The following is an 18,020-nucleotide window of genomic DNA, read 5'->3' as shown; positions in this document are numbered from 1 at the left end:
GAAAACACTACACAGACACACGGAGCACATGTAGGAGGAGGTGCGGTGGGAGGAGGGATGAAGAACACAGTCCTCATGAGGGGTGCCCAGGAAGGGGAGGTGGAGCCTGACCACACACAGAGCTCACAAGAACAAGGTCCAAACAGTCTGAAAACTGGGACCCTATCACGTGTCCCCAACAGTTTACATCTATTTCTATTTCTAACAATGCCATGCAATGCTACTGAGGAAAAAGCGAGATTCTCCAGCTGATGCTGAAAGTGGAAACGTGGCCCCACGGTCACCTCGGCTCCTCACTCCCACAGCTTAGCCAGTCCTGGGCACTCCTAATAGCAGCCAACCAGTGGCTCGCACGCAGAAGCCAATTTACAGTTGTCACCAGACACGCAAAACTTGGAGAACCACAGCCCCTTCAGAGAGACTGATGGGGACTCGGGTCCTTTTATGTCATGGAGAACCATAGCCCCTTCAGAGAGACTGATGGGGACTTGGGTCCTTTTGTGTCATGCCCCTCACCCGGACGTCTGTCAAGGTTTGAGACACAAGGCGAGCACAGATCCGGGCTATTCCAGATCCTAGCACATGCGACCACCTTCGCTCATTTCTTTACCCCATGTCACATCCATGGATATTGTTAGCTGGGCATAAAAAAAATCAGGTGTCCAAACTCGGTCACTCTAACATGTACAAGAAACCAGTCCCAGGCAGGGCTGGCATGTAGGGTACTGAGTCCTAGGGTGGTTCTCAGTGGGAGCCATCCAGTAAGCACAGTGCAGCCTGTCTGAGGAATTGGCAGATCATCGTGCTTCTCCACCCCTGACAGAAGGTCCAGGAGGCCACAAACACCAAGCGGACACTAAGACATCCCACTCAGAGAAAATTAAGAGATGCACGATAGGGAACGAGAGGTGCACACAGGAGTTACCAAGGCACGGACAAGAAAAAGACCAGAAGGGAAGAATCCTGGAGGTAAGTGCCATCTAGGACCCCAAGTACCAGACTCACCAACCGACATCTGCAAAATGAGTAAACTAATGAACAGCATGAGTGTATGAAGCAACTAAGTGTACAACGCTGGAAAAGCACAATAGCTATGACCAACTTCTCCATTTCCCACTTTCTCGACAGGCTCAAGTTAAAGCTCTATGTAAGTATCTACATAGGCACACACGTATGTGTCCACATGTATGCATTCCTCCAGCACACTGACCAAGGTCAAGCGTGCACCCAAGGCATGACTACAATAAACAAATTCCCGCCCACAGGCATCATACAAATGGTGAAATACAGACAGACACACAGGCGAGACGCCCTGATGGCAGATGTGGAGGAGCCATGGGGACAGCAGGGCAGGGATGGGACAAGGGCTGAGTCATCACAGAAGAGACAGGCTGAAGAGCAGTGAGAGGAGAAAGAGTGTGCAGGGAGGTGTGAGGTGAAGTGAGGTGAGGTGAGGCCTCTGTGAGGCGTGAGAGTGAGCAGAGCGCGCAGAGGACTGGTGTGAGGGACAACGCGAGGGAGATGGTGTGCGGGAGCATGGGGTCAGATGTGAGGAAAGAGATGAGGTGATATGGTAGATATGAGGACCACGTGTGGGGGTTTGAGGACATAAAGGTTGAGTGTACGGTCAGATTCAGTGGTGAGATGGGTGTGAAAGGTGGGGAGCTACGTGGTATAGGAGATGAGGTAAGGTGTGCGTGAAGGGCGAAGTAAGATGAGGTCACTTTGGGGGTGACATCTGGTGTGACGAGAAAGCAATAAGGACAAAGTGAAGTGGGGTGTGAGGGCCATGGTGAGGTCTGTGAGAGGGTCACATGAGGGGCAAGATTAAGCGGATGAGAGAAATGAGCGAGAGGGTATGTGCTGGTTTAAACAAGAATAGCTCCAGTAGGCATATTGTGAATGCTTGGTCCCCCATCAGTGGAACTGCTTGGGAAGGATTAGGAGGTGTGGCCTTGTTGGAGGAGGTGTGTCACTGGGAGGAGGGATTTGAGATTCCAAAAGCTCAAGCCAGGTCTGGTCTCAGTCATCACCCCACTCCCACCACACCTGCAAGCTCCCAGCTATCCTGCTCCCGTGCCATGCCAGCTGGCCACCGCGTTCCCTACCAGGGCGATAATGAAACAACCCTCTGGAACTAGAACCAAGTTTCCAGTTAAATGCATTCTTTCATAAAACTTGTCTTGGTTGTGGTGTTTCCTCACAGCAAGAGAACAGTGACTAAGAAGGGGTGTGAAGAGCAGAGAGCCTAAGGCTGAGCATGAGGAGTCTACGCCATCAGCTGTGAGGGTTGAGGTAAGACGGGCTGAAGGATAAGGCAAAATGGGGTTGGGGTGAGGAGCAAGATAAGGGGGGCTTGCAGGGAGAGGTCAGGTGGGGCATGAGGGGTGTGGATAGATGGAAAGCAAGGGTCAGGTGGCTGTGTGGATAAGGTGGGTCCAGTCAGAAAGTTAAGGAGGCATGGCTGTGACGGTTGAAGGGTGGGGTCTGTCGGGGTAGGAGTGAGCGTGAAGTCAAGAGGGAAAGAAGTATGAGGTCAGGTGTGGGAATGAAGTAAGGTTCTGATCCTCTTCCAGGCCATGCCCCCGTTTTGTTGACATGAACCCACAGAGTCTCTCGTGGAGAAGTTTGGAGCTTCCATCTGGCCACGCTCAGATCGGTGCCCTCTTGGCTTCAACAGTATTCTCCTCTGCATTCCTGTGACTCATCATCTCAACTAATATGGGACCTTAGTCAATCCAGAGGAAATCACTTCCTACCTTGAACAATGTAGTTCAGGCAAGCACAACATCGCCTGTCCACTCACAGTGGGTGAGCTACCCTAACACCGGGCTCCTGTTTTGGATAATCTTGGGTTCAAGGGAGTACCAGAATAGAAACCAGCCTTTGGCTGGCCCATCACCTGGACTCCTCACATGACTAATGTCTGGGAGAGTATCAGGACTGCTGCCTTCTTGAAGTCACAGGGAAACTGAGGCTCGGAGACATAGGGGTTAACGTGGACTTCATACATGTCTGACTGACCCCGAACTCTCTCCCTGGCCTTTGCGTATCCCTACCACTATGCTGGAGTTAGGGATGAGAGAAGCCTAGACCAGAGAAGGCTTGCAGTCAAACTTCCCTATGGCACCTGGGAAGGAGCGCTTGATCTGTCTAGGGACATTTTGGGACACGCTACAAGCTAACCTTAAGGAGGCCCTCGTCAGTGTGTTCCAGAGGCAAGTGCTTCTGCACATTGTCAGACCAGAAGACAGGACGGTGCAAGAGGCCAGACCACACAGGCAAGCCTCCAAGCGACTCCCATCAGGAGTGACTCAGTGCCACACGGCCTGTTCAGGAAGGCTTCGGATTAAACGCTAATCTCCTCCCAGTCTTAAGGGAAGCAGGTGCTTAGGAGAAGCCTGCCATTTCCACCAGGATGAGATCCTGTTTGTCAAAGCAAGAAAACACCCATGTAAGTACCTACCATTTAAGTACCTACCTATGATGGAATCCCTTCGGAAAACATCTCTGTCAAAAATGTAAAAGGACAGGTGACGGAAACTCCGAGGGATTTCACAGTAAAAGTCTTCTCCATAAAAGGGGCTAGACAGACAGACAAAATGCACACGGTTAGAATATGTGTGAACGAGTCCTCGCACAGGCTGACATGTCCGGGGAATGGGCTTGACCAAAGATCAGAGAACTCAATGGGGGGCCCTTGCCATTAACAAAGCTATCTCCAGTGCACTGACCACATGCCTCAGCAACCTCACGACTGTTAGAGACCTGACAGTAACGGGGAGGAGGGTGGCTGAGTTTGTGGAGGCATCAAAAGGAACACACACCCTGATGTTTCAGACATGCTCCCTCCCCGCAGAGACCCGCCTGCCCTTGAGTCCTGCAAGGAGGGAAGCCAGTCCCATGGCAGACTCCCACTGTTCCCGTGGCTCATCAGCCCCCTCGTGAGTCACCTCACAGCTGCGGCAGGCCTACAAATGGAAAGTTAAAATAAACCGACGTTCTAATTAAAGGGGCAGAAAGCCAGAGGGCTTTGTCACTAAACAAACTTCCCATTGTTCTGGGCTAGGAAAAACCGGCTCATGACACGATGAGGATACCACCGGACCTGGCGAACTGTGAAGGAAACCCAGTGACCTCAGTGAGACATGGGGCCTCACTTGAAATCAGATGTGATTCCAATTCCATGCATGGTCATGGCTGAGGTCCGAAACAGGAATGATGACTGTTCAGGAGGAATCAAGGCGTGTGCCACAATTGGGGACGGCAACAGGACAGCACACGAGGCAAGGACCATTGGCATCCATGCGCAAAGACTGGGTCACCACCATGCAGGATGGACTTGAAACAGATCACACGCAAACCTAGTGGCTAAAACTACGGACTTCTCAGGAGTCCATGGGAACAAAGCCGGGCTTGACCTGGAGTTAGGTAGAGATCTCTTAGATGTGATATCATAAGAATGATTGCTTAAAGAAACAGTTAAGTTAGGCGAGCAGAACATAAAGCATTAATTTAAGATGTTTATGCTGGGCACTAGACAGATGGCTCTGTGCTTAACAGCACTTGCTGTTCTCCCAGACAGAGGATGTGAGTCTGGCTCTCAGTATTCACAGTGGGCAGCTCACAACAGCCTATAATTCCGGCTCCAGAGGATCCAACACCCCTTTCTGGAGTCTCTGGGTACCTGCACACACGCATCATACATACACAGACACACACGCGTGCGCACACACATACACACACACCCAAATAAAAAATAAAAGTAAGTCTTTATCCTTTAAAATATATAAAGCAGAAAACCTTATGCTTTAAAAGATAAAATTAAGAGTGTAGAAATAAGAGAGGAGGGAAGAAAACATAACTCAGCTATCTGACAAAAGGTTCGTAACCACAGTAAGCACAAATACATCACACTTAAGTCAAATGGTCAAGAAGCATATGAAACACACCAAATATCACTAGCTGTTGTGATTTGAATGTCTCCCCCGTTGGTCATATGTTTGAACACTTGATTCCTGGATGGCAATGCTACCATGGAAGGTTGTTTGGGGACCTTTGGGGCTATTGCCCAGCTAGCAAAAGTGGGTTCCTGAAGGCAGGTCTCTACTTCTGGTCGCTGTCTGAGCTCTCTGCCTTTTGATCTGCCAGACGCCAAATGGCAGCTGTTCCCACCAGATATCTCATCATGGCAATGAAAAAAGTAACTATTCATTGACCTTGAGGAAAGAGAAATTAAATCAGGATGTAGAAAGCTGCGTGGAGCCACACCTGATGGTGATGTAGAGAGCTGCGTGGAGCCGCACCTTATGGTGCTGGCTTCTGCCCTCCACGATCCCGAAAGCGAGAGCTCTCTGTGATAATCAACTCCCTATTATTGGCTAAGGCCTGACTCATGCTATTATCATGCAATGATTGTCAGCTGCTTGCATATGCATGAACCTATGGGCAGTGCCTACCTGGCAATCCGGGGTTGGTGGCCTGTGCCTTTTTAAGGGCTGGGAGAGGTTTGCCCAGGGAGAGGGAGAGAGAGAGAGAGAGAGAGAGAGAGAGAGAGAGAGAGAGAGAGAGAGAGATCTTAGATTGTCAAAAGATCCTGAATAAAACTGCTTACAAGAAGAGCTCCGGTGTTACGTCTTCCTTGCTGGTCGAGGCGGGCGTGACACCAGGACACACAGGTGAGCCTTCCACCCTGGCCTCTGGGTGGGACAGCAATACTTAGTGTTCCACCCGGGGGTCAGAGGAGGAGCTCGGACACCTTCCTTCTCAGGCCAAGGTCTACAGACAGACAGCTCCATCTGTATGTAGCATTGTTTAGTATAATTTGTCAGAGATGGGATTAAGTTTACTTAAGAAACTACCTCTTTGCAATGAAAACAAACTCCTCGAAGGGAAATCTAAGATGCTGAAGCGGCTTTGAGCATTTTGGGTACAGAGAAGGAGCAACTTAAAGACAACAAGAAATACCATCTTATCTTTCACAGAAGCAGGATGCCCAAGGACTTCCACCCAGAATTCTTTAGGTTAACGATGCCTAAGGAAATTGCACTTGGCCCCTATAGTCAGCCTTTGTTTCTTCTGTACGTGTGCCAGACACAGATTCAACAAGAGAGCAAGGCCTTGTGTAAAGCTCCAGTCCCCAGCCTGGAGTACTGATCTCTCGGCTCTACTGTGCTCTCTGTAATTTAAAACCTTAAAAACAGTGCGTTTTCTACATGATAATTCCTGAAACACTGGGAGACAGAACCTCCATGTCCAAGTGTGTATATGGGTGTATAAGTGTAAATAATCCTGTGTGTGTACCTCTGGGGGTGGTATGTGTACACATGCCCATAGACGCAGCTGTGAGTGTGTGTGCTACACTGGTGAACACATGTGCTTGTGGACACACATACGTGCAGATGTGCATGGGAACCTGTAAATATGTATGCATGCACACCTTCATGTATGTGTCTACATACTCTGGATGCAGCTGTGCCTGCCCCATATGCACACATCAGCCCATAAAGTGCATGTGTGAGCCACAGGCATGTGTTAAAACACAACCGATGCATATCGCGGCACACAGCCTTTGTAGCATGGATGAAACCTGTCCACCTCCCCATGAAGCCACAGAGGCTGAAAACTAATGAGACTTTACAAACAAGACCCCTCTTTATTCCTGCTTAGGAACGTTCCAAGAAGATGTGTCATGGTGGAAACAGCCCATGCTCCACGGGCTTTGGTCCAATAACAAGAAAAGCGATCATCAATCCTCAACCTCAAAGAAAGGAGCACAGAACAAGCCCAGACAGGCACTGTGTCATCCTCTAAAAACCCTCAACAGCCACAAGAACTACTAAATGGCTCTATTTAGCAGCAATCATAAAACCTTTGGGTTTCTTTTTTAAGTATAAACTAGTTCCTCCGCATATACCTGTGTCAACACTCAGAGGGATGGAAGCTGAAGGGCTTATTTGGGTTAAGACACTTGGATATCCAATCTCAAAATCATCTGACATTTCTGTTCCCTCTGCGTAGCCTCTAGGAAGGAGCTCTGAGAACCAGGCTCTAGTGACTGATCTTTGGCGCAATCCTTGGTCACAGCAATTCTTGCCACATCTAGGTACCCACTGTAACCCACCTCCGGAGAGGTCCAGATGATATGTCACTTAGCTTTATGTTATGGTATGTCCCTACAATAGCAATTATCTGAGATGACCAATATACAAAAAGAAAGCAATTATTTGGGCTCAGAGTTCTGCAGATTCCAGTCCATGACTGTTTGGCTGGTCATCCTGGGACTATGTGGGACACATCATGGCTGGTTGTCTTGGGTGTATATGAGACACATCATGGCTGGTCGTCCTGGGGTTATGGATGGTTGTCCTGGGGTTATGACTGGTTGTCCTGGGTGTACGTGGGACACATCATGGCTGGTTGTCCTGGGACTATGTGAGACACATCATGGCTGGTTGTCCTGGGTGTACGTGGGACACATCATGGCTGGTTGTCTTGGGTGTATGTGAGACATCATGACAGGAGCATGTGACAGAGCCAAAGTTTACTTCACATCAGGACAGCAAAGGGGAAAAAGAGTAGGGGCTGGGGTCTCACTGTCATACTGGGTATGCCTCCCATGAGCTAAGGACATCCCAGCGGTTCCAATACAGCAGACAAGTGGCCCTTTGTCTGATCTTTTTGTAATTTTTTTCTAGTAGTTTCAACCACCTTAAATGTGTTTTCTTCTCTTATTTCATGTTTCTTTGTTTTGTTTTGTTTGAGTTTGTGTGGGATTTTGTTTATCTGTTTGTTTTGGGACAGTGTCTCACCATATAGCCTAGGTTGTCCTAGGACTCACTACGTAGCCTAGGCTAGATTTAAACTCACAGTGATCCTCCTGCTTCAGTTTTCTGAGTGTTAGGATTATAGGTGCTACCATGCTTGGCATTCTCTTATTCCATAGAACTTTTTAATTTAAATTGTACTGATTAATTTGCCTGTGGGTCACCTCAAACACTTTGGAAATTAAGGTGGGATCCTGGCAGATGAGGGAATGACTTCACTAACTGAGGAGCGATTGTGTGCAGGTTAAATTTTTATGAACTGGTCTGAGCTGGTAAACGGAAGAGAGAGAGAGAGAGAGAGAGAGAGCGCAAAGGCAACTCCATATCCAAGGAACACGGTGCCCTCAGAGAATGGAGGTCTTTCGGCTGAGCATGGAGGGAGGGTGCTGCTTACCAAGCAGATGGCCTGTGGAGCTTCGAGGTTGGGCCACTGTGAGGGGAAGAGGCTGATATGTGGGGCAGGAAATGGGGGCTCTCTTGGACTTTCAGTGGAATGAACTTTGCTCTAGGCATGGTACCACGCCACGGTCCTGTCTCTGCTCCAGAAACAGAGAAGGCAGAATGAGTGGACACCAACCTACCAACTATAAATCCTCTAGCAAATTGCTTGTCCCAGAGAGAGGCCCTAGATGCTCTGGTGTTCGCTGAAGGTGGGTGTGAGATTGTCAGCAGCTCTCTCTGTAGCCAGTGCAGGACGTCACACAATAGCCTCTGCATGTGGCACTCCATGACCACCAGACACAGGAGAGATGCCAGCTGTACCTGCTCTAGCTGAGAGGTAAGTCACAGGGGGATAGCCAGGACTCCAGGATGAATGTCAGGGACTAGAGCAAACTTGGACTAGGTGCCAGTTTCATGTCTCCCAGGTCAACAGACCTTCTCTTCAAAGTCAGCACGTATCCAGGAAAGCGTTACCTTTGTGACAAATCCACAATACAGTTCACATGCAAATTTGGAGAACTGCCCATATTTCCTTCCTTCTGCTATATTCCCAGTTTGTGGACTTTTGGAAACAGGAGACATCCATGGGAAAGAGTCTTACCTTTCATTTTAACTAACATTAATGAATATCTTTTTTTAAAATGAAAAATAAAATTAAAATACAGATAAAATTAAAAAAGAATGAAAATCTATTATGGCTACATTGTTAAAAAAACATTTATATTTAAGGCCTGGTCTATTGTGATAGTGCATGCCTTTAGTCCTACCACTCAGGAGGCAGAGACAGGAGAATCTCTGTGAGTTTGAGGCCAGTCTGTTCTATATAGAGAATTCCAGGTCAGCCAGGGCAACATGGTGAGCCCCTGTTTCAAAAACAAACACACAAACAAACAAAAATAGCACACGAATCCAGCAGTGCTGGCACACACTTGGCAGGCTGAGGCAGGTGGATCTCTGGGTTCAAGACCAGCCTGACCTACAGAGCAAGTTCCAAGACATCCAGGACTAGACAGAGAAACCCCGTCTCAAAAAAAAAAAAAAAACAACAACCCAACAACAAAAACACAGTACGATGGCTATTGAAGTGAGGTCCTGGGAACAGAAACGCTGCACCAGCTCTGTGAAGGTGCTCGTGTACATGGTATTAGGAGGAAGACCTGGAAGACCTCATTATCACTCACAACTGTCAGGTGACCCACAGCGCCACTCCTAGGTACACACCTGGGAGAAATGAAATCTGAGCAAATCAGAACTCATACACAAATGTTCCCAACACATCAGCAAAAAAAAAAAAAAAAAAAAAAAATAAGGAAAAGCCAGGGTTGTGGCGCACACCTTGAATTTCAGCACTCAGGAGGTAGAAGCAGGAGGATCCCAGTTTAAAGCCAGCCTGGTCTACAGCCAGGGCTACCCGGAGAAAGCCTGCCTCGAAAGGAACACTGACGAAGGAACAGCTCCATCAGAGGGTGTGGAGTTCAGCCATTGACGGCAACTCAGCCCTGTGTGTGTGACACCGTGGATGAATCTTGAGACACTGGGTGACGACAAGCCACACACAGAGCTCCACCGCTATGAGACAGATGCCTGGGATGCCAGGCACAGGGCACATGGTGACGGTTACAGAACCCACACTTCTTTGGGAAAAGTGAAATATTCAAAAAGCAGCTGTGGTGATGGTTACAGAGGCCTCCAAAGCTCCCCCAAAGCCACAGAGCTGAGATTTGAAACGGTTGAAGTAGATGTCAGTAAATTATATTTCAATAAAGCTATTTTTAAAACAAAAATATAGCCAGATGTCAGGAAACTGGAAACTAGAATTAACGCTCTGGGATAAGACCTCCTAGAATGTGTTGCCCTAAATATACACAGATAAAGACGTGGAGACAGCTACCCGAGGATCTTAGAGGAGAAGTGGGATCGCCACACACGTCCTGGCACAGCTTTTCCTTTGCGCCATCTTTACGGCCACTTTCAGGATAAGCAAACATAATAATACCCTGAGCCAAATGTCCCCATGGTCACCAACAAAGCCACCAGACTCACTCACCGGTGGCTTTTCCCAACCTTCACAGCCAGAAGCAATGTGACAATACTCAGACAGGGGTCTGCACAGCTCCTGCCTGCTCCCAGAGAACCATTCCGAGGTGGAACTGTTGGTGGAGAATGCTCTGATGTTCTGGAGGCATCATGCCACAGAAGCTTCCAGAAAGCATGAACTGGCTCACGTCCCAACACGCCACGTCATGTCAGTAGAGTTAAAGTTGTACAGGAGTGTGGCTCTAACCCTAGGTACCCCCGTCTCCAAGCACCAAGAAATAAATTTGGCTCAGTTGATAGCAAGAGGAAATAAAATGAATGAAGAAACTATTTCATTTAAAATGTTTAAAGGACAGGTGAATTTGAGATTCTTCCACATACTTATGAGCTTTTAAAACTTCCCTTTTCTTCACGACTTCAGCCCATTTTCCATTAGTGTCTCTTCCTCTCTCTCAGGATATTGACCCATTAGGAATGTTTGAATCTGTGTTCCAATAATTCGCAGCATATGAGGGACCCATTTAAAAGAAACACACCCCACATCTGTGAATATCTCAGCAGGCAGAGAGGCAGGAGGGTCTCTGTGAGTTCGAGGCCAGCCTGGTCTACAGAGCAAGTTCCAGGACATCCAGGACCACACAGAGAGAGACCCTGTCTCAGAAGTCCCTTTTTAAAAAAGCAAACACAAGCAAACAGACAACAACAACACATTAAGATGGCTATGACCAAAAGCAAATTCAAGGTGAGGCCTGGGAACAGAAATGCTAGTGGTGACCCGAAACCCTCTGCCCCCTACTCTGAACAGCTTCACCAGCAGGGACTTGGGCCTCACAGCTACGGGGCCGTGGCTGTCCCAGCCTTACATAGGGCCTACAACGAAGATCTGCAGGAGTGCCCACAGCAAGGACCTCCAGTTTAGGCAGAGACACCCAAGCTGTGGCGAGCTACATGCCAGGTTTCCTCCCGGGTTGCACGCTAAGGATCAGGCTAGAAGCAGGAAGAACCAGGCACACCGGCCCAGGGCCTCCACACCCTGTGCGCTGGGCTCTCTCATCCATGGGAGTCAGTCTGTGCCCTTTCCTGGGCATCCGAGTTTAAAGCATATTTTCGAGAAAGCAAAAGGAAACAGGCTGAACACGAGGGAGGACAGTCTTCTACCAGCCTCCTCCCAGGGCTTCCCTGTGGACAAAGCCTCCTTTCTGCGGCCCTCAAAGGGGCACACAGTGAGGGTGCTTCCCTTCCCAGGCACTGCTTAGCCACAGTTGTGTCCACAGAGGCTGCCTTTGTCCAGGCTGCAGCCAGTGGCAGGAGAGCCATGATAATGCTTGCCAGGCGACCCCCATTTCAGCTCAAGGGTTCCAGAAACCTCTTTCCCAATAGAGAAAAGACCCACAGGGAAGGGCTGGGACCCTCATTCCTCTTTGCTGTTTGACAAGAGGAAATTAATCTAGCCAGCAGCTTCTGCCTTGAGGCCACTGGAATGACAGACATGCTGTCTTTTACCTCATCAAAAGGGAAGAAGCGTGGGGCTCAAAGGAGTTTCACAGCATCAAGGAACTTCCATGAAGAAAAGGAAAAGCTGACAATAGGCCTTTATCTCCCAGTGGGGCCTCTGGCCGGAGCCCTCTGAATACCTCCTCCCCTCTTTCTCCCTCCCCTCTTTCTCCCTCCCCTCTTTCTCCCTCCCCTCTTTCTCTCTCCCCTCTTCCCGGAGCCCTCTGAACCCCTTCTCTCATAGCCTTCCAACTTCTCCTCCTTCCACTGCCCACAGGACTGGGCACAGGGCTCACACAAGCCTCACTTGGGACCTGCAGAGAAACCACCGAGTCTTCCTTGAGTCATTTCCCGACATCTACTGCTGCCCCACCCCATCCCAGCTGCTTGCTGTGTGTACCTCGTGACAAGTGACATCGGTCATGAGAAAATGATAGAGCCGGGTCCCCAGTGTCCTCCCTGGAGCAAGTTCCTGGGCCTATTTCCCAACATCTTGAGTGAGAAGGGGACTTGAGGGGAGGGGGAGGGGCGGGCCTGCGTGGAGAAGGATAATGGAAACAGGGTGGGGCTCTCTGTGCCTGGTCTTTGTGCCCCAGAGTCTGGGGAGATACAGACAAGGCCAGTGTCCAGGAGGTCCTGAGGCAGAAGCCACATGACTCTTGGGCTCTTCGTCCCACGGGATGGAAGTGGCTCTCTACAAAGAATCCAGCCTGTTTTTCAATGGTTGAACATTCAGCTACAAAATAGATGCAGGGTTAATCACTAATTAAGAGCTAGATTAAACTTTCATTAAAGCTCACAGTATATCAAATGTCCCCAGGAGATAGGCTGGGATGCAGCAAAGCTTCACTCAAGTCTGCCTCTTTGGTCCCCTGAAACGTGATTCTTAAAGCTTTGGGGAGCTCACATCACAGGCAGCCAGGAAGACAGAGCAGTCAGATTTAACCACTGGTGCACACCAGAGCCCTTGGGCAACTGCTACCAGAACAGCCCAAAGAGAATCCACACACCGGGGAAACACAGTGGAAGAAGACCGCCTGTCATTCACTAAGGAACCAAAAATGTCATGGGTGGCTTTTGGAGCACTTACACATCGACAGCGGAGACCGGGAACAGAGGGACCATGAGAATGGGTCATGGCGCTTCTATACCAGGCTAACTTCCTGCCCAGTGCCCTGTATTTCACAGCCTAGCACCCCAGGGTTTGGGCCGGAAGCCTACCGTGCACTGGCTACAGGGTACTTAAGTGTAGTCAAGACGTGGGGTAGGATTGTTTATCTTGAAACTCTGGAACATTGATCTGCAAATTTTCAAAGCACAGACCTGCTGAGAAGCACAGCTTGGCTGAGCTCCTGACTCTTGGTCTGAGGTTGGGGGTGAGAAATGTGGGCTGGGTTTCTGCCTTGACCTGTCTTCAGGACCAGGGAGCACCTGTACCTGCGTCATTAGTCCTGGAGCTTTGGGCATCGGGTAGGTATCGGGATAAAACAAGCCTCTCACTCCCAGGCTCTTTCCTCTTAGCCTCCCCCTGTGCCCAGACAAGAACACTCTGATGACAAGATTCCCAAGACCCACAGTCTGGGGGACTGAAATAGCCAAGACCATGTCATAGGATGAAGTCAAGGGCACAAGGGGACCTGCAGTTCCTGAAGAGGCACCCCACAGTTCTCAGAAAGAGCACAGGCAGTCAAGATAGAGGGAGAAGGTCAGAGCTGGGCCAAGTTCTTTTGCACCTCATAGGATAGGGACCTGCAGTCCCTCTTCTGAAACTTCCTGGGGACCAGGAGGTGTCCATGAGGGACACAAGCTGATAAGCCACGACTTGGCCTGGATGACTAATATTGTCAAAGAATGCAGTAAGTGCTTAAAGTTTATTACCTAAAAACAAAATGGCATTTGCGCCCAGCAGCTGTCCATGGTGTAGAAGGAACCTCACAATCCAACCCAGGCGTGCTCCCGACCCAGGCGTGCTCCCTACCGACCCAGGTGCTCCTGACCCAGGTGTCCTCCTGACACAGGCATGCTCCTGGCACAGGTGTGCTCCTGACCGACACTTGGTGTGCCCCTGACCCAGGGTTGCTCCTGACCAACACTGGTGTGCCCTTGACCCAGGGTTGCCCCTGACCCAGGGTTGCTCCTGGCACAGGTGTGCTCCTGACACAGGCGTGCTCCTGGCTAAGAAAGAATGCCAAGAAGCTTTAAGGACAAAGTGGCTGAGGGCGTTGTAACTGAGTGTGGGCTAAAACAAGGCATTGGGAGTAGAGAACTTGGGGTCACATCCATAGGAGAATATACAGTGGCTTCCTGATCTGTTGAAGGTCCACCCTAGACCTGGAGAGGCCTCTTGGGGTCATTATAAACCCAGGAACTCTTAGGCTCGGTTCAAATGACCCAGGAGCCTCCCAGTTGGCCGGACCCTTGGACAGACAGCACAGCCAAGTGGTAAAATGGTGAGAGGCGCCAGCTCCTTCCTAGGTCCCACAGTAACTCCCTCCAGGATACCGCAGACACAAACCAGGCCTAGGTTAAGGAAACAGACATTTACCATAGGATCATCTAGATACCTTGATGTGCGCAACCACTTTCCAGACCCCAGAATTAGAAAGACACAGACCGGAGAAGCCATGGCAGGAATAGGCCTTTCCATGCTAGGGGCAACCATGGTTCTCACCCTCTCGTACCAGCCTCTTGCTCTAGAACCATGAACTAGAAGTCACCGTGAGCAATGTCCTTACTGCCACCAAGACTCATAGGGTCTGCCCTGGATTCCTGCGAAGCAGTGGCCTTCCTTAAGTCCCTAGTACCCTTATCTGGACACCTCAGTGCCAAGGGCCGGAGCTGCCCACGTTAAGACTGCCTCTATGACAGTCCTGTGTGCGCATTTCTTCCAGTCAGTGTTTCCAGCCGCAGACCAAGACCAGGAAGAGAAGGCACCACACCTGATGGAATTTTCTTACAGCTATGGGGTGCCGGTCCTTTTGAAATGCTCGTTCTTTATGGCAGCAACACACCCCTGCACCGGTCCGACAGCAGCTCCCCGTACACAGCCTGCCCTTTCTGGTTGTTTCTATCTGGTATGGAGTTGTGCTGGGCATTTTGAACACAGCAGCCCTGAGATGCCTTCAGATACTTCAGTGAACGAGAAGGTGAGGAGTGACCTACCCGCACAGTAAAGGTGAAATCTCAGCTCTGCTAGGTCAAGAGTGAGGAGAGCTCTGTGCGCTGGCGTGGATAAGAATGGTCCTCATAGGCTCATGTACTTGAACACTCAGTCACCAGGAAGAGCACGGGATTGTTGGGAAGGCATAGGAGGTGTGGCCTCATTAGAGCAGACATGTCCCTCACTGAGTTTTGAGGTTTCAAAGCTCACACCAGGACCAGTGTCGTCTGTCTGTCTGCCTGCCTACCTTTCCCTGTGTGTCTTTCTCTCTCTCTCTCTCTCTCTCTCTCTCTCTCTCTCTCTCTCTCCCTGCTTCCTGGCATGATGATAATGGATTAACCCTCTGAAACTGCCAACAGGACCCAGTTAGATGCTTTCTAAGAGTTGCCTTGGTCGTGTGTCCCTTCACAGTGAACACTGACTACATCAGGGGCATGTCTGGTGGGACACAACTTTTGACGATTTCACTTTCATTGGGGAGGGCTGGGGTCAGCGAGCTGGGCTTGTTCTCCCTGGTGTGTCTCTCCAAGAACTGACAGCAAGGGAAAGGGATTTATAGGAGAGCACTCTCCAGGAACACTGGTTCAGTATCAAGAGCAAGAACACTGGGGTGGGGGGGGGGGACCAGCTCCCATCTGTATGGGAAAGGCACACAGCACGAACTCTGAGAAGGCATCCACATGTGTGAAAGGGGAAAAGAAACTCAGCTTCCTTTCGTCCTTGCGCCGCCTCTGTGTGGCTCTGCACTGAGTCCCAGTGCACAGAGGGACTCACGGGGAATGTGTTTTGTGAGCGCCTCCCCCCAGAGGACCATGCCCAGCTCCTGCCACTCTCACCAACCCTGCCAGGCTGCACATGTGCAGTCAGACCAGTTCAGACTTGCAGTTATGTGAGTCTTCGGTTTCCTGCAGCAATGCTGCCAAATCAGTGTCTAATCTAGAGGATGATGCTGGTGCTGGAGGGGAGCCACGGAGAATCTGTTTCTGGAGGTTGATGCCAGGAAAATGTTTGATGGGCATAGCTGCCCTCTGTGGAGCAGTGCTGTGGGATGGTGGCATCTGGCTATAGGCTCTCAGTCTGGACCAGGGGCGCCCCACTTGCTCTGTCCCCCTGCTTATCATTATCACAGTTGCCATTGGGTCTGCCCCTCCTGTCTCTCCCCTCAGCTGCTGCTGCTGCTAGGGCCCACCCCTGCCCCAAAGCCACACCGAACCAGGGCAGGACCTGGGCCTTTCAGGTCTGGCTACTCTGTGCCCGCTGCTGCCCTCCTGAATCCCCATCTAGTAAGCTGTGCCACGGTCACCACACTGTCCTCCACTTCTTGAAACGTCTTGCATTTCCAATTTCTATTTCAAAATTGCCTTCAGTTTTCTCTTCAGCCATGTCCATGAGAAATGTAACTCAGTCACCAAATTTTCCATTTAGGTTGTTGCATTGTTCGTTCCTACAAATACTACTTTACAAAAACGTTCTTTAGAGCCTTCTGTCCTGCTGCAGTATGTCACCATCCGATGTGGGACTCCCTTCTGTATGCTATGAATATATTTTATTACCATTGGTTATTAAAGCAGCTGTTTCGGCCAATGGCTTAGTAGAGTAAAGCCAGGCAGGAAATCCGACAGATATATAGTGAGAAAGTAGGCGGAGTCAGATAGGTGCCATGTAGCTGCTGAAGAAGAAAGACACCAGCCGCCAGCCAGAACCTTACCGGTAGGCCACAGCCTCATGATGATTCACAGATTAATAGAAATGGGCTAATTTAAGATGTAAGAGCTAGCTAAAAATACGCCTAAGTTATTGGCCAAACAGTGTTGTAATTCATACAGATTCTATGTGATTCATTATTCATGTCAGGGTGACCAGGAACGCAAGAGCTGATTCCGTCTACACCCATCTGTTGCCCCCACAGGAGTTTATCACTCCAGCTACCAGTGCATTCACACACACACACACACAAACATGCTTTCTTTGCACACCTACCCCTTCTAGTTCACAGTCTTTGGAACTTGATATAGGAAACCTCTTTGAGATTTTGATATTGAAAGAGGTGATTGGATTTGCTTTAAAGAGCCCTTCGTTGCCTGAGTGGATGCTGATTCAGCATCGACCTGGAACCCATGGATGGAGGCTTTCAGGCCACAGATGTGGACTCAGCACCAGGCTGAGGCAGCACCGACCACAGCTTACTTCTTCCACAAGCCATTGGCACACGTAGCCCAGTGGCGGGGCGAAGGGTGTCAGCCTGCAGGTCTACCAGTGTAAGGAGCTGCTCAGCTGCACATGATGTGGTTGCACAGACCCACACTTGAGGCTCCTGCCATAGTTTTTCTAGGTTCTCTTCTGGGGTTATCAGTTTGAACTTGTACCCAGTTTTCAGCTGGCATATTTCACCCATAGCCCGAGTCATGATGGAAAGATGGGGACATGGGAAGGAAAAGAGTCTCTCACCCCTCTCCCCAGACTCTGGTTGAAGTCTCTCACCAGATGAGAATCAAAAGTCCCAGGACAATTAAAACTTTTTCTGGAAAGGTTGCAAACATAGAAACAATGGTTCTTCTATATAGAGATTTCAGATGAGAATATCTAAACAGCAACAAACTTTGAGTAGAAAGGGCACCATGCTATACATTTACAGTGAATTGGGACTGTGGGGGCACATTAAAATCTTAGCAGGAAGACAGGACACAGGAACTGACTGGACAAAGCAGACTACAGAAGGATGGACCACAGCAGCCTGAACACCAAGCACAGTGACTACCCTAAGACCAATCATCTGGCCCTGATGTGTGCACCAAGGACTGGAAGAGAGAATTTTTAACCTTCCCAGGAACCTTCTCTTGGCTCAATCTCCACTGCTGGCATGGCCTACTAGAATCGCTGTCTGCCAATCTACCTGTTCACATAGCTGCATCTACGTAGGCCCATCTGCCCACAAGTTCATTCATCTAGACTAGGTCAGCCTCTTCACGTCACCTCACTCCTGAAACTCAACTCTGATCTTGCAGCCTGGCTCTACAATAGCTGCTGAGCTTGCCACTACACCCAGAGACTTCTTGGCACTT

General features: G+C 49.6%; 1 protein-coding gene across 3 annotated transcripts in view; it reads right to left on the bottom strand.

Moving 5' to 3' along the window:
* Rasa3 (RAS p21 protein activator 3) overlaps positions 1–18,020 on the bottom strand; it is a 98,940-nt gene that overhangs the window by 36,547 nt on the left and 44,373 nt on the right. For 2 of the 3 annotated variants that reach the window (XM_041673948.1, XM_041673950.1), the window contains one exon: positions 3,467–3,585. In XM_041673948.1, coding sequence (XP_041529882.1) covers positions 3,467–3,585 — 119 coding nt within the window. The remainder of the gene's footprint in view (positions 1–3,466; positions 3,586–18,020) is intronic. The other variant, XM_041673949.1, reaches the window with a different exon arrangement.

The sequence above is a fragment of the Microtus oregoni genome, unplaced genomic scaffold (genome assembly GCF_018167655.1).
Source record: "Microtus oregoni isolate MIOR12 unplaced genomic scaffold, Mior012 000024F_ref0000369, whole genome shotgun sequence".
NCBI classification, from domain to species: Eukaryota; Metazoa; Chordata; class Mammalia; order Rodentia; family Cricetidae; genus Microtus; species Microtus oregoni.
The sequence above is the reverse complement of the archived record's forward strand: the minus strand, read 5'-3'. Positions and strand labels throughout refer to the sequence as shown.